The 17683-nt window shown below is 38.1% G+C and overlaps 1 protein-coding gene across 14 annotated transcripts in view; it reads right to left on the bottom strand.

Moving 5' to 3' along the window:
• Window positions 1–17683, bottom strand: part of DLGAP1 (DLG associated protein 1) — a 306524-nt gene that overhangs the window by 169338 nt on the left and 119503 nt on the right. For all 14 annotated transcript variants that reach the window (XM_088019672.1, XM_088019671.1, XM_088019683.1 and 11 more), the window contains one exon: window positions 13214–13391. In XM_088019672.1, the coding sequence (XP_087875798.1) occupies window positions 13214–13391 (178 nt within the window). The remainder of the gene's footprint in view (window positions 1–13213; window positions 13392–17683) is intronic.

Raw genomic sequence — 17683 nt, forward strand, 5'->3', positions numbered from 1 at the left:
CCCATCCTTCCCCAAGAGAGCCCCCTCTGATTCCATTAAACTCCAATGCATCTTATTTCCTCTGTGTTACAACCCATAATTGAACTGCATCTTGTTTGTAATCCCAAACAATCAATTCTAAAGAAAAAGAGCTTTATTTTCCCAAGGAAAGGAGGGTGGGGCTGAGAAGTCTTCTTCCAGTGTCTGCCCAGGTGCTAATTCTCCTTATTTATAAATGCAAACCTAGGGAACAGCTTCTAGTCCATGGTCAGAGTTTGGGTGTTTCAGTGCAACAGTTTTTGGTATAACATTTTAGAAGCTAGTATTTTTATTATTGTGCTTTTTGGAATTGACCAGCTTGTCAAATAATTTCAGTGTTGAATGCAGCTTAATTTAGTGCAAAGTATGGAAACAGGCCCTATATTTTCTGGCAAGATACTCTCATTCTGCACAAAAATAGACCAAACCCAGATACGTCAAAATTTTGAAAAGCACTATGGAGATTTTCAATCTATACACTCTAAAGAAGGTTTCATTCTTCTTTATAAAAAGCTGATAGAGTCCACAAATTGTTTATGTGTTTTAAAATCTTCCAAATGAAGTCTTCGTGTTTTTTTTTGAGGAAATCAATTTTTATTTACTTACATTCCTCTGTACATAACTTACATTGGGTTTGAGCACCACCTAAAAAAGAAAAAAAAAAAAACAACAACCAGGTGCTCCCGTTAATTTCTCACTTTGTAGCTGATTTGATAGAGACATGGGAGCATTATTCAAATATCTGCCACCCTCTAGAACTTCATGTCTAATTTCCCTAATATTAAATTAATGAATAATTAAGAATTTAGCAGTTAAAAAAACTTAAGATTAAACTACAAATAAGCTTAGTGCAAATACTGAAAATGATTGCAACTTTTGACTATTTCTTCATTTTGTGTATTCTGAGGATATACTCCGATAACGGCAAATTTCTTTAAACTTCAGATAGAAGTGATGAATTACTTTAAGGCATATCAAGTGGAAAAGACATCCATTTTTTTAATGGTTCTTTGCAGCTTAAAATAGCATTTTCACATACTTATCTAATTTGACATAAAATCCCTGTATGTTTTCAAGGCTAATAATTATATATGTCCATATTAAAAAATTAAATATGGATATATATCATTGATTTTTAGGAAATACTTGGAAGTGCTTTCACAGGTAAAGGGACATGATATTTGTAACTAATTATCAAATAGAGAAAGTGAACAAATGAGCCAAAAGGAATATGAATATGAATCTGGGTCAAGGATATACAGAAGTTCTTTATATTTTACAAGGAACTCTTGTAAACTTGAAATAATTTCAAAGTAAAAAGTAAAACTATATTTGCATGTGTGTATGTGTGCATATATATATTCCTATATATATATCATTTATTAGATTTTCCCCTATTAATCAATATGTCAAACATTGCAAAGAAATGGTAAAATATCTATCCCTGTTAAGGTAATAACTATTAAACTTGGGTGACTGTTCAGAGAATATATATGCCCCCTCCCCTACTTTTCATAAAAAATTGAACCATAGAGTAAATATAATTCTGCACTTTTTTTTCCCATTTAACCTTCTATATTAGAATTCTATCTTTTAAAAATTTATTTTATTATGTTATGTTAATCACCATACATTACATCATTGGTTTTTTTCTTTTCTTTTTTTTATTATGTTATGTTAATTACCATACATTACATCATTAGTTTTTGATGTAGTGTTCCATGATTCATTGTTGCATATAACACCCAGTGCTCCATTCAGTACATGCCCTCCTTAATACCCATCACCAGGCTAACCCATCCCCCTACCCCTCTCCCCTCTAGAACCCTCAGTTTGTTTCTCAGAGTCCATAGTTTAGACTTCTATCTTAACGGGATTCTCCTTCATTCTCTTTTAACCTTTTGTTTCTATTATATACAGATACAGAAAAACCACACAAAGTGAGTGTATAACTTAATGAATCATAATAAGGCAAACACCTTTGTAACCACTACCCAGATCAAGAAAGACAGATTTTTCCAGACACCCCAGAAACCCCTCTATTTGCCCCACCGTAGCCCATAATCCCATCTTCCCTCCAAAAGTAACTGCCACTCTGAGTTTTATCTTTATAAAGAATAATTATTTATAGGAATTATAAATTACAAATTTTTATAAATTATAAATTATGTAAATGTAAAGAATTATTTTCATAAGGAATTGTTAGTGTTTTTTCACCCATGTACATCCTTGGACCCTATAGTTTAGTTACACCCACTTAAAAATTTCAATATATCTTTCAATTCACTTTTAACATATAGGCCTCTTTCCACCCATTTTTAAATTTATTTATGGAAGCATCTGGGTTGTTTGACCTGTAAAGCTTCCCACAGTCTGGATTTGCTGATTTCATACTAGTGGTAGGATTTAGCATCTTCCTCTGTCTTTTGTATTTCCTGAAAATTGTAAGCTAGACCCACGGGCTTTATAAGACTCAGGTTCAATCCCTTTGGCAAGACTAGAGGTCATGTGTTCTTTTATCAGGAGACATATTATGTCTGGGTTGTTTTCTTTTGATGTTGATAGGAGTCATTGGTGCTCAATGTCTAGATCCATTAATTCACTGGGAGTTGTAAAATGGTGATATTCTAATTCCATCATTACTTTTACAATTACTAGTTGGAACATTTTTATAAATAAATGCTTCCTCTCCCATTATTTGGTTATTCAGTGGTTGAGGTCCTGTAGAAATGGCAGAATAAATGTTTGTTTTTCTCCCCCCTTCTTATTTTCAAGATAATAAATTTGTTCCCTCTTATTTACCAAAAGTGATCAATTAATTTTTAAAAATATCAAAATGAACTCATAGATTTAAAAATATATGATGGTTTTAAATTCACTTCAAATTTGAACTCACATTTGTCTGGTCTTTAACTAGTAGGAGCCTCTTAGGTTGGCTCCTGAATCCTTTTTTTTTTTCCCTGAATCCTTTTGACATGTAATGAGTAGTCTTTGATAGCTTCCTCGAAGCTATGTCAAGGTATTCCAAACTCATCTACCTTTTCTGCTCAGTCCTGGAGTCAGTATTTTTTTCTTTTTTTTCTTTTAAGATTTTATTTATTTATTTGATAGAGAGAGAATGAGAGATAGAGAGCACGGGAGGGAAGATGGTCAGAGGGAGAAGCAGACTCCCTGCTGAGCAGGGAGCCCGATGCGGGACTCGATCCTGGGACTCCAGGATCATGACCTGAGCCGAAGGCAGTCGCTTAACCAACTGAGCCACCCAGGCGCCCGAGTCAGTATTTTTTTCAAAAAGTCCTTCTTTTAGTGGTAAACGGTATCACAAGAATGCAGTCTGGGCCCCAGGAAGCTTTGTTGTCATTGCTACGTTTGGTCATTGTTCAGTGGGCAAAACTAGGCTTTTTGGTGGGCAGATCTAGTGAGTATGTCCAATTAAAATTCAGACTGCAGAATTTTTTTTAAGATTTTATTTATTCATGAGAGAGAGAGAGAGAGAGGCAGAGGGAGAAGTAGGCTCCAATATGGGACTCGATCCCAGGACCGTGGGATCATGACCTGAGCCAAAGGCAGACGATTAACCCACTGAGCCACCCAAGCACCCCTCAGACTGCAGAGTTTTAATGGAACCTCTTCTATGTTATATTTATACTTATATCTTGATTCCATACTAAAAATCCTCAGGCGTTCTCAGGGGGCATAGGAGATGATAGAATTGGGGTATTCTGCAATTATTCATTTGTTTCTTCTATAACACATGCACAACCATCTCAGAATAGCATACTAATAATAGCATACCCATGTCATTATTGAAAACAGTTAACAATTCCTTATTTTTTGCATATACACTCTCTATTCTTTCCTCATTTAAAATAGTTGTGCTATATTTACACTGCCGAGCACATAACCTATATGTTTTTCCCTGCTTTAGCCCTCCTTTAGTCTCTTATACATAACTGCATATTTAATGCTTGCCACTACTTTTTTCATGTAAAAAATTATTCTTTTTTTTTTAAGATTTTATTTATTTATTCGACAGAGAGAGAGACAGCGAGAGCAGGAATACAAGCAGGGGGAGTGGGAGAGGGAGAAGCAGGCTTCCTGCTGAGCAGGGAGCCTGATGTGGGGCTCGATCCCAGGACCCTGGGACCATGACCTGAGCCGAAGGCAGACACTTAACGACTGAGCCACCCAGGTGCCCCGTAAAAAATTATTCTTTATCAAAATTCTACAGATATAGGTCAAATAGTTCTAGATGGCTTATAAAGAAAAAGAGCAAACCCCTAACCCACCTTACTCCCTCTCTCCCCCTGCCAAAATTCTCCCTCCCCAGAGGCAAGCACTTTCAATTCTTCCAGCTGGATCTTACGGTATTTGCATCTGTATTTCCAAAAACTTGCTTATGTGAATTGAATCTGTTGATACATTCGTAGACCTCTGGTAACCTCTTGGTTTCCTCCCTGCCCTTAAAGCATTGCCCTTGAAGCCTCTGTTCTCCTATTGCAATCTATGAGTGCCAAGCCCACTGCTGTCCTGGGATCTTTCTTCCCTATCACTGTGGGGGTGCCCTTCATTATCTTGATTGTGGTGGAGTCCCTGTTTCCTCTTCCTTGTTTTATTTCCTCTTTTTGGTGGAGCACATCTTCCAGTGCTTTCCCGGACAAGGTGGCCACCTGGCATTGATGGAAATGTCTGCATTCCACCCCCACTGTTAAGGGAGAGTGTGCTTGCATTCAGGATTCTAACCTGCATCCCTTCTTCTTTCCCATGTTTTCAGGCTTTGCTCTGTGTCTCTTAGTCTCCATGTATGCTAGAGTTTGGGAAAGTGGATGCCTTTCCATATAAACTGTTTTTTCTCACCCCCTTTTGAAAGCCCTTTAGGATCTCGTCCCAAATGAGCTAACAATTTACTATGATGTTCCCTATGTGGATATTTCTCCATCAATTGTGGTAGGTACTGGGTGGGCCCTCTCCATCCACAAAATCATGTCTTTCAGTTTTGGGACCATTTCTTGAATTATTTCATTAGTAATTGCCTTCCTTTTATTTACTTTTTCTGGAAATCCCACTACTCAGATGTTAGAATTCAAGAAGCTCGAAGAATTCCAAGGGAAAAAAAAAACAAAGAAAAATACATTGATACATCATCATTTCCAAAGTAATCCTGGTAAAGAACAAAGCTGGAGGACTCACGCTTCCTGATCTCAAGACTTACTGCAAAGCCACAATAATCGAAACAGTTTGGGACTGACATAAGGACAGACATATAAACCAATGGAACAAGAATTGGGAGTCCAGAAATAAGTCCATACACCTATTCACCACTAGTTCGTATGTCTGTCATTGGGGTTGTCTAAAGCTCATTGTCTAGTTGATTCCTCAGGATGGGCTCATGGAAGTGACGTTTCCTATATTCATTCATGTTTATAATAGTTTGTCTATGCCTTTTATATGAAAGTCAGTTTTTGGGGGCTATAAAATCTTTGTTCACATTTTGCCCCCTTGAATATAATAACATCACTCAATTGTCTTTTGTCGTAAACTATTATTGTTAAAGAGTCTGACGAGAATTTTTTTTCCAAATGTTTATTTAAATTCTAGTTAGTTAACATATAGTATAATATTGGTTTCAGGAGTAGAATTTAGTGATTCATCAATTTTTGTTCTTTTTTAAGTGACTTGCTCTTCTGTCTAGAAGTCCAAAGAACTTCGTTTTATTTTGTTTTGTTCGAAATCAGAGTCCTGTAATTTTACTAGACTATGTCTTAGTTATTGTTTTGGGTCAGTCTCAGGTATGTGGTATATAATTTTGAAACATCTTTTTGTTTCATTAAAGTTTTCTTTATTATTTTTATTATTCATTCTGGTTCTTTGCTTTTTCTTCTTCAGAGACTTCTATTATATATATGTTCAATCTCTGTCCAAAATATTTATCCATGTCTCTTGAATCCTTTTTACCTCATTTCTTTTTTATTTTATTTTTAAAAAGATTTTATTGATTTGAGAGAGAGAGAGAGCAAGAGAGAGAGAACAGAGGAGAGAGCACAGAAGAAGAGGGAGAAGCAGACTCCCCACTGAGCAGAGAGACTGATGTGGGGCTCAGACCCAGGACCCTGGGATCATGACCTGAGCCGAAGGCAGATGCTTAACTGACTGAGCCACCCAGGTGCCCCTTCTTTTTGATTTTAAAAACGTCCTTCCTTTTTAGATTCTATTTTTCTTAGTGTATGACATGTCTTATTCACTTGCTCCTATATTCTTTCTAGTCTAATCTTCATTTCTGAAATTATTTTTCTTTTACTTCTAATTCTTTCCTGAGTTTTGTGACATCATATTTAAGGTTTTGAAATTCAGATATATCTTTTCCTTTCATGTCTTATATCATGTTCTTAATGTCATTTAGTGCATTTTAAAATATAGTTGGCCCTTGAACAAGGAACATGGGGTTTTGAGACATCGACTCCCACCCCTGCACAGTTAAAAATCCACACATAGAGGTGCCTGGGTGGCTCAGACAGTTAGGCATCTGACTCTTGGTTTTGGTTCAGGTCATGATCTTGGGGCCTGGGACTGAACCCTGTGTAAGGCTCTGCACTTACCCGGGAGTCTGCTTTTCCCTCCTCCTCTACCCACCCACCCTGGTCATGCACTCTCTCTCTCTCAAAGAAAATATTTTATTTTATTTTTTTAAAGATTTTATTTATTTATTTGACAGACACACACAGAAGAATCACAAGTAGGCAGAGCGGCAGGCAGAGGGAGAGGGAGAAGCAGGCTTCCTGCTGAGCAAGGAGCCCGATGCGGGGCTTGATCCCAGAACTGTGGGATCATGACCTGAGCCGAAGGCAGAGGCTTAACCAACTGAGCCACCCAGGTGCCCCTAAAATCTTAAAAAAAAAAAAAATCCACATACAACTTTTGACTCCACAAAAGTGTAACTATTAATAACCAGAATCCTTACAACATAAACAGTTGATTAACACATATTTCATCTTTTATGTATAATGCACTATATTTTTACAATAAAGTAAGTTAAAGAAAAGAATGTTATTAAGAAAACCATAAGGAAGAGAAAATACAGTTACAGTATTATACTGTATTTATAAAAAAAAATCCATGTATATAAGTGGACCCACACAGTTCAAACATTGTTGTTCAAGGTCAACTGTAGTGAGTTAACAGTTTTGATCTATTTTGTGGGTATGTCTTTCTGCATGCTTTCATTTTCTGTAGGAATGTTACTCTATTCCTTACTGTCTTTTCTTCTTATAGTGACTTTGAATGTAAAATTAGTTCTTCTGACCTTGAGAGGGTGGTGCGTTCAATATATATCCCCCCAAATTCCCAGGACTTCGTTTTTTATTTTATTTTTTTGCTTTCTTTTTTTTTTAAAAGATTTTATTTATTTGAGAGAGAGAGAGAATGAGAGAGAGCACGAGAGGGAAGAGGGTCAGAGGGAGAAGCAGACTCGCCGCCGAGCAGGGAGCCCGATGCGGGACTCGATCCCGGGACTCCAGGATCATGACCTGAGCTGAAGGCAGTCGCTTAACCGACTGAGCCACCCAGGCGCCCCTTTTTTTGGCTTTCTGAGAGTCCCTGATTCTTTTGCTCCTGTCCCTAACTTTCACCGGGGCCTTTTCCTTTCTTCTTTGCTATTGTCTCTATCTTGCTCACGCTTCATTCTCCTCCCATCTGTTTCTTCTCACCCCCTGGGCCCTGTCCTGGATGGAGACACTGGTTGGTTGGTTTCCAGTGTACAGATGGGTTCAGACTGCTCCAGTTTTCTTTGACCTTCCTGCAGGCTCCCGGAATTGATCTGCTATTAGAGAAGGCAGATCCCTTCCAGGGTCAGCTGCTATTCTCAAATAGGTGCCCTGAACTTTCCAGTGAATACGTGTTGCTTGTTTTGTTTTGCTGCGCTCAAGTTCGTCACAAAAGTCATTGATTCCCTCTATGTCTTCCTACGCAGATGTGGATACAGTGCAGGCTTATGGCTACTTGTGGTTTTTTCTCATCCACTTATATTTTGGGTTCATGGAATACCTTGATATACCTCATTTTGTTGTAAATGTTCTCCAAGACTTTTGGGTTTTTCTACCTAGTTGCTCTGTCTTTTATATGGAGACTCAGGGAAATTGAGATGCTAAGTCACTACCACCGTAAAATCGTATAGTATGATGGTACCATAATTTATTCAATTACTCCTTTGTGAATGATGGTTCAGATGTGTCCTTGGTGACTGTGCTATGACCAACATTTTTGTGCATTTATCTTTATATACTGGTGCTTTTATTTCTGTATTACAGAGTTCCAAAAGTGGGATTCTTGTGTCAAAAGATATGTTTTACATTTTTGTAGATTTTATCAACTTACTTTCTAAAACAACTGCAGGAGTTCACTCTAAAGAGCAAGAAGCTGGAGCTCATTTCTCAGTATGGTCAGCAGAACTGGATATTAGCTGTTTTTGCAACTTTTATAGGTCAGAAATGATACTGTGCTCTTTCAATTTGTCTTTATCAGCCCACTACTGTGTATAAACATTTTTTCCCTCATATTTATTGGCCTTTATATTTTCCCCTCTGATTTGCTATTTTATAAGTTTTGCCCCCACCTTCTTTTAGGTTGTTTATCTTTTCATAGTTATTGGTAGAAATACGTTAGGCAACTGGAAGCTTTCCTTTGTATGTTTAATATCCTCCCCCCCATCAATGGCATCTTAACTTTATGATATCTTTTGCCACACAGAAATAGTTTTTAGTTAGAACAGATGTCAATCTTTTACTTTATGTTTCCTGGAGTTCTTATTTTATTAAAAGTTATATAATTCTTACCACAGTATCATACACATATTCTCCTAATCTTAATTTTTGTCATTTTGTGTTATTGTTTAGATTTGAGATCTATTTGCATTTGTTATATGGGAAGGAGTAGTTTATTTATTTTTAATAAGATTTTCTTTATTTGAGAGAGAGAGCATGAGTTGGGGGGAGGAGCAGAGGGAGAGGGACAAGCAGACTCCACACTGAGTGCAGAGCTGGATCTGGGGCTCAATCCCATGACCCTGAGATCACGACCTGAGCTGAAATCAAGAGTTGGAGGCTCAACTGACTGAGCCACCCAGGTGCCCCAGTTATAGTTTAATGCTCTTTCTACTCTACCATGGGCAATTTGTTTGAATTCTCTGAGCTTTACTTTCCTCATCTGTAAAATGGGTATAATGATGCTTATTTCCTATGGATGCTTTAAGGATAAAAATAAAATATTCAAAATGCATATTATATTTCTAGGCACATGGTAGATATTCCACAAATAGTGGATGTTATTCTGTGAGATAGTGTAGTGGGATGAATGAAACAATTTACCCCAATTGTCTAAGACTGAATTTCAAAAATTAAGGAATGATCTTTTTTATAGTTGATATGAAATTAATGAGATAATATGAAAATCTTCTTGTATGTATCAGGTAAGCAATGCGTGATGACTACTCCACTGTTATCACTTCCATTATTACTACTATTATTAGCAATATTGTTGCCGTCAATACCCTCATACCAGTAGGTACTGAAGAAACTTACCAGTGAGGAGTCAGGATACTTGGGTTTCTAGGTTCTCTTACTGGCCGTCTTCATAGACACTTAATTCATCTGAGTTTTTATTTCTTTGTATATATACAATGAAGGGATGGTCTAGGTCACAAGTCACAGCTAAACTGCTGTTATTACCACTGAGCATAATAACTGCCTATTCACTTTTAAAAAAAAATGATGTAGAAATCCAACACATTGCCAGCCAAAAATGTCTGTGGGCTTCTCGTTTACCACGCCAGATGAAGATATTTGAGAATTGGACTTGAAATAAATGAAGACATAAATTAGGCTAATTTGGAAATGACTTTATTGTACCAAATATATATATTTTTAAATGTGACTTTTAAAAATTTTTTCTTCTGAAGCTTCATTTTATAAAAGCCCCTATTTTTATTAGATGTATATATAGTACAAAATATAGAAAGGGAATAAATATTAAAAAGTTCAATTTTTCTCTACCATGCAAGCACAATCTGTTTTTAGGGGTATTTTACTTCTATGAGGTATGAATGGCAGAAATAAACAATTTATTTATTCTAGACCAATATCTTGGCTTATAACATTTTACTTTGATCTTTCAAAGCCTTTGATGAATAATATATCAGGTTTTAAAGGGGAATAGGATATAATGCATTTAAATTCTATACTATTAGGGCTGCTACTAAAGATCTGTAAGAGAATATCCCCAACATCAGAAAAGCTGACCACTTTTTGAAAAGTCTAGAATATATATGGTAGTATTGCTTTGAAGAAGAAACTAGTCTCCTTTGAATAATGACAGTGTTGGGACTGCAATAGTTGGAAATTATCCTTAAAGATATTGTGTTACTTGAAAATTGAATATGGGGACTAGAAAAATGATGTATCATTAGGAATCCATTTAGGATAGCTATTCTTTCTGTATTTTACTTAAGGCTAAATGATTATACCACCGAATTGCAGAGCTTGACCTGTCCTAGCATCAGGGCCCACATGTGCCTCTTCAGTGATTTGTTGCCATCTCATTAAGCTGTCGCTGGGACATGATAGCGTCTCAGGAAGGTCAGATCTGTGGCACAGGGACTCAAGCCAGGCAGCTGTGTAGACGCAATGTCCTGATGAGGGAAGTGACATGTTTATCCTGTCTTAAACACTTAAAATCTAAACATTTAGGGACACCTGGGTGGCTCAGTCGGTTAAGCGTCTGCCCTTGATCTCAGGGTCCTAGGTCGAGCCCCGCATCGGGCTCCCTGCTCAGCGGGGAGCCTGCTTCTCCCTCTCCCTCTGCCTGCTGCTCCCCCTGCTTGTGCTCTCTCTCTCTCTCTCTGTCAAATAAATAAATAAAATCTTAAAAAAAAAAGACTGCATTTAGAGTAAAGAGCTCTATTTTGATGATAGGGACAAAGCAAGAGCGTGGTCCTATTTCAGGGTCTCACTCTGATAGATCAGAGATGCATCGGTTCTCAGCCTACCGTTCAACTTCAGTGCTCGGCTTACCACCACCACCACCACCCTCACCACCATCCTCCTCCTCATCACCACGATCACCACCATCCCCATCACCAACACTTCCTCACCACCACTACCACACTTTGCAGCAGCACTGCTAGTAGCATTAATTCTCTCCTTGGTGCTCACAGTGTCTTCCAAACTAGCTTCGCTGCTTCTAGCCATTCATCCTTTCTCATCTTTCCTCTATTTTTTCCATATAAATTATCTCATATCAAAATTCTGATCATATCTCTTGCCTGCTTAAAAGCTGAAGTTTTAATTAATCTTTAATCAATCCCATTCCTAATAAATGAAGTCCAGTCCCCTGGGCCTGCATGCAAAGCCATGCATTAAGAAATATATCCAGGGAGGGGCGCCTGGGTGGCTCAGTAGGTTAAGCATCTGCCTTTGGCTCAGGTCATGATCCCAGGGTCCTGGGATCGAGTCCCACAGCAGGGAGCCTGCTTTTCCTTTTCCCTCTGCCCCTTCCCCCTGCTCGTGCTCTCTCTCTTTCTCTTGCTCTGTGCTCTCTCTCAAATAAATAAATAAATAAATAAATAAATAAATAAATCTTAAAAAAAAAATATATCCAGGGCAAAATTCAGGACAGATTTCCCATTGCTGCCTCTACAAGTATTCTGAGCTCCACCAAAACTAAAACATTCACTATTCCTTGAATATGCTTTAGGGAAGCATTTTTCAAAATTCAGATCAAATACTACTTTATTAGAATCTCTTGGAATATTTGTTAAAATGTATATTTCTAGACTGCATGCCTAGAAACTCTCTCTTTAGAATCCTGGGTTCTTAGCACTGTTTTCTCCTTAGTTTCAGGATCTTGTTGATTATTCTGTGACCACAAAGTCCCATTTAACATCTGGTTCCTTACATACCTTACAGGGTGTTTTGTAAAATAATATTATGAAAATATAAAGCAATTCGCAAAGTGTCTGACCCGGTAAAGTTGCCTCTTATTATTAATACTTGCCCTGCCTACCTCAGAGTGTCTTGTGATGTTCAAGTAAATAATAATGATAGCACTTTTATCTTATTTGTACTCTTTTTTTTTTTTAAAGATTTTATTTAATTATTTGACAGAGTGAGACACAGCGAGAGAGGGAACACAAGCAGGGGGAGTGGGAGAGGGAGAAGCAGGCTTCCTGCGGAGCAGGGAGCCCGATGCGGGGCTCGATCCCAGGACCCTGGGATCATGACCCGGGCTGAAGGCAGACGCTTAATGACTGAGCCACCCAGGTGCCCTTATTTGTACTCTTGTAAGCTCTTAGTGGGAATGGATTTTGTTTTGTTCATCGATGAATAACTTGTATAATCTGGTCCAGTGTTCTGCTCAATAAATACTAGCTGAATTAATTGTACAATAGTTATTTTTGTGATAGCAATTTATTCAGAGTTCCTACACATTATTTAAAAAACACTCTTCTTGTTGTGTTCCCAGAGGAAGCCAGCCCCTGGGGTATCTTCGGTTCATTTGGTAGCCCCCAAAACGCTGCAGGGTCAGGTCCTCCAAGAGTCCAGGTCCTCTCTGCCCTTGATCCTAGGTAGCCTCGCCCTCTCCCACACTCTCTGACCTTTAATGGGAGAGCCTGGAGGACCTTCAGCTGAATATTTTGGATATAGCATTAAGTTGCCTTTATTGAGTCTTAATCCCTGGTTCTTAGAGGTGGCTTTTGTCTCATTACCACGATACAATATTCACCTGGGACCCCGGTGAGATAAGTAGATTGTCACTTCCTGTCCCTGGGCCCCTGTCTTAATGACCTGCTCAATACTTGAACTTTTATGATTAGACACTGCTGTGGTTTTTGCCAGTGATGTCTACCCTGACCTATCCTTCAAGCTTCTTTATAACCTCATCCATCAACTTCCTAATGGCAAGTGTGCTGGTACTGACTGACTGCTGATGAATTTCCAAGGACTCTCTGCAGTGTCCTTTATCCATCTGCAGAGAACCCCCTCCCTGGTAGACTGCTGATACCAGGTGCTTGCTGTAGCTGAACGTGCATAGCATGTAGATCAGGCTGATCCATCAGTGGGTTACTCTGCAAGTGGCCACCCCCTCACTTCATGCCCCGTGTCCACTAACCCTTATGCAGGTAATGGCCCACAGCCATGGTGCTCACCTGGCTGATGGTGCTCATGGCTCGCATGTAGCTCTCATTCCTAGAGCGGAACTTTGGTGATGTGAGCAAGCCGGCAGGGTCAAGACTGTCCAGGCTTCGGTTGATGGAGACTTCACTTACTGCCCTCAGGTAACTGTGACTCCGGATCTGGAGTTTGGGGGAGTGTTCATTGGAAATCCTGAAAGGGAATAAGAGAAGGGGCACATTTAGTCATATTCTAAGATGTAAGCAGTACTAAGATGTGGGAGCACTATCATTGATGTGGCACCCTAAACACTGGGATGAATAATATAGATGGCTTCCTATGATTACTAGACTCCCCCATGGTGTCTCAGAAGGAAAAACTTTTGACAGGAAATCATTAAGGTCTGATGATGCAGAGAGCAATAAAATTCTCTTCAGCCCACGAAATAATTTCCCCATTCACATTTTCCCAGGCATCTGGAGGAGGGAGATAATAGCTCTGATTGCCCCATCCCAGAAAATGTCCTGTTTGGTCTGTAAGCTTTGTCTTTTACCCACTTCCTTTCTCTGGCCGTCTTTTTGTTTTTGGACTTTCTAGTAACAGACAGTTGGTATACATCTGCAACTATATCAGTATCTCTACCAATCTTATCATTTACTTGTCTGTCTAATCTTTGTGTCATTTAGTTGAGACTGAACTTAGTGTACAAACCTTAAATTTTAGCCGTTAACAATGCACACATCTTTAAATCTTGATATGTAAAGAAAGTCTTTACACACTTTGTACTCTGTGGATTTTTTCAAGATGTATTTTAAAATTATCAAAGTAGGAAAGGCTCATTGCCAAGCTATACAGGAGTGCATAAAACAGAAAGTGGGTCTCCCTCTCCACCCCTGTTTCTCCAGAATCCCACACCCTTGAAAGAACTACCTGTAGCAGTCTGGTGTATATCCTTCCTGTCTTTTCTTTCCTCTTCTTTTTATTTTTTTTTAAAGATTTTATTTATTTATTTGAAAGAGAGAGAGATAGAGTGTGAGAGAGCATGAGCAGGGGGAGGGGAGAAGCAGACTCCCCCACTGAGCAGGAAGCCCGATGTGGGGCTCGATCCCAGGACCCTGGGATCATGACCCGAGCCGAAGGCAGTCACTTAAGTGACTGAGCCACTGCGGTGCCCAACTTCCTGCCTTTATATACATATACAAACAATTTATTTTCAGTATTTTTCAAGCTTACTTTCACATGGGATTCAGGGTGATTTTTCTTTCATTGTTAAATTTCTTTTATTTTTGCTGAAACCTTGCTTGCAGTAAAAGTTAAAGTTGATGAGAAAGATGTATACCCAATATCTTTGCTATTATTTATCATTCTGGAGATCAAAGCCAATGAAATTAGAAAATAAAAAGATACAGGGAATATAAATATTGTGAAGTAAGACATAAGCTTTGTGTATTCACAGATTATATAATTATCTGGAAGATAAAAATCTGAAAAACTATTGGAATGCATAAGAGAGATCGATAGGATAGCTAGATACAGGGTTAAAAAACACAAAAATTAATAGCTTTTCTATTACTGCCACCACCAAATAGAAATTTAAAAAAAATCCATTCAAAATGGCAAAACGTTATAAAATCAGTACAAATTATAAAAAAATGCAATAGAATTTTATGAAGAAAGCTATAAAACTTTATGGAAGGCAATAAACAAGGCCTAAATAAATGCAAAGGAAGATAATTTTCCTTGATGGAAGTAATATTGTAAGAAAAAAATTAAAATTTTCCTAAATTATTCTACAAACCTAACGCAATTGCAATAAAAATTTTCACAGATTTTTTTTTTTTGAGTGTAACAAACTCATTTTAAAGTTTATATGAGGTTCATAGCAGCATTATTCATAAGAGCCAAAAGGTAGGGCAAACTAAATGTCTGTCAGCTGATGAATGGGTAAAATGTGGTTCATCCATACAGTGGAATATTAGCTGGCCGTGAGGAAGAGTTTAGTACTGACATATGCTACAACAGGGATGAATTTTGTAAACATCATGGTCAGTGGAAAAGGCCAGTTACAGATTATACAATTCCACTTATATAAAGTGTCCAGAATAAAAAAATCTCTAAAGACAGCCAGTAGATTAGTGGTTGCCTAGACTGGAATGTCTAGGAGGAGGAGGAAGATGGCAAGGTTGGGGGTTGATATCTAAAAAGTATGACTTTTTTCTTTGGGGTGGTGAAAATGCTCTAAAATTGTGATGGTTGCACAAATCTGAATATGCTAGACCATTGAATTGCACATTTTAAATGAGTAAATTGTTTGGTATGTACATTATAGCTTAATAAAGCTGTTTTAAAAATTATACGAGGCCTCAAAATAATCAAATTTCCTAACGGAGGGAGTTCAGAGAGCACACTGTGGTTGGCACAATGAGAGGAGAGCCTGTGAAGGGGTTGCAATATAGCAATAATTTAAATAACCAGTGATAGGACTGAGTTAAGTAGCAGCGGAACTTGAGCAGATGGATTTAAGAGCCCATGTGAAGATTAAATATGGAAGATGATTAAGAGGAGGGGGTCTAAAAACAGCCAGAAAATAAAAAAAATAAATAAAAAAGGAGATAAATATCCTATCAGATCTCAAATATACTTTATAACTACAAAGAGGAAAACAGTGTGGTATAGCGAAGGAATAGACAAATCAGTGGAATAAAATAAGGACTCCAGAAACAGAACTGAGTGTCTATCTGAATTTAGTATATTGCAAAGGTGGTAATTCAAATAAGCAGGGAAGAGATCAATTACTTAGTAATGGTGTTAGATGAGCTGTGTGTCCACATGGAAAAAAATGGATTCCTACTATCCATATAGATTAAAAGACTAAAAATCAAATATTTACAAATTTAAAGTTGTCTAGTATGTTATAGAAGAATGTGTTTTATAATCCTTTTATTTATTTGAGAGAGAGAGCACGTGAGTGAGCACAAGTGGGCGGGGAGGAAGGAAGAACAGAGGGAGAGGGAGAAGCAGACTCCTCCCTGAGCGGGTAGCATGAGGTGGGGCTCGATCCCAGGACCTTGGGATCATGACCTGAGCCAAGGGCAGCTGCTTAACCTACAGAGCCACTCAGGCACCCCTATAATTTTTTTTTTAAGATTTCATTTTTAAGTAATCCTTACGTGCAACGTGGGGCTCAAACATACAACCCCAAAATCAGGAGTCACATACTCTGACTGAGCCAGCCAGGCATCCTACTTAATCTTAATGTCTATACTTAAAAACTTTTTTAATTTTTATTTATTTATTTTTTAAAGATTTTATTTATTTGACAGAGAGACACAGCGAGAGAGGGAACACAAGCAGGGCGAGTGGGAGAGGGAGAAGCAGGCTTCCCCCTGAGCAGGGAGCCTGATGCGGGGCTCGATCCCAGGACTGTGGAATCATGACCTGAGCCGAAGGCAGACGCTTACCGACTGAGTGTCCCAAAACTTTTTTTTAAACTATCAGAATTTTATGGAAAAAACTATAAAACCTTATGGAGGACAAAAAAGAAAGCCTAAGAAATGAAAAGAAAGTGGTGGAGAAAGGTTTTTAGAAACAGGATGTTGAAATTAAAAGCCATAAAAAAAAATTGACAAGTAGGACTACATAAAAATTTAAAACTTTTGTTCAACAGAAGACACTGTAAGCAAAGTTAAGAATAATAGTCACTGGGGGCGCCTGGGTGGCTTAGCTGGTTAAGCGACCACCTTTGGCTCAGGTCATGATCCCGGAGTCCCGGGATCGAGTCCTGCATCGGGCTCCCTGCTTGGCAGGGAGTCTGCCTCTCCCTCTGACCTTCCCCCCCCTCATGCTCTCTCTCTCTCTCTCTCTCTTTCTCATTCTCTCTCTCAAATAAGTAAATAAAATCTTTAAAAAAAACGAATAATAGTCACTGGGTAGGAAACATATTTGCAGTACCACCCTATGTAATGAAGAGGGTTCACGCCTATAACATTTAAAGTGGACTTAGCAAATTAAAGAATAATGCAAATAACTCAATAAAAAATGGACAGAGGCTCAGTAAATTAGAGAAATGTTGATAAATATGAACACCATTTGCACATCAGATCCGGGCACACCCAGGTCCACATCCATAGATGGTAAAGATAATCTCTACAATCCCAATATCCTCTTTGCAGTGTATAGGATTGCACTCATTCTTGAAGTTTGTATGGAATTACTTAAACACAATAGTCAAAAAAGATAGACTCAATAATACCAAAACCTGGGAATTTGACGAGCAGCTACTTTTTGCAATTGCACTGAGAAAGAGGCCAAATTAAAATAGATCTGGAATTTAACAGCAAAAGTAAACCTCCCACATCATTATTACAAAAGGGAAATGGTTCTAAAAATGAATGTTCTTTATGGATCCTACAAGTAGCTATCAAACATGAATTATTTGTTCTGCCAGCTCAAGTAAATATTTGCCATGTGTTACGTGCTATTATGATGATTCACGTGGGGTTACT

This window comes from Eumetopias jubatus, unplaced genomic scaffold (assembly GCF_037043125.1).
Source record: "Eumetopias jubatus isolate StellerSeaLion01/CBP00866 unplaced genomic scaffold, mEumJub1_p1.0 scaffold_16, whole genome shotgun sequence".
In the NCBI taxonomy this organism is placed as follows: Eukaryota; Metazoa; Chordata; class Mammalia; order Carnivora; family Otariidae; genus Eumetopias; species Eumetopias jubatus.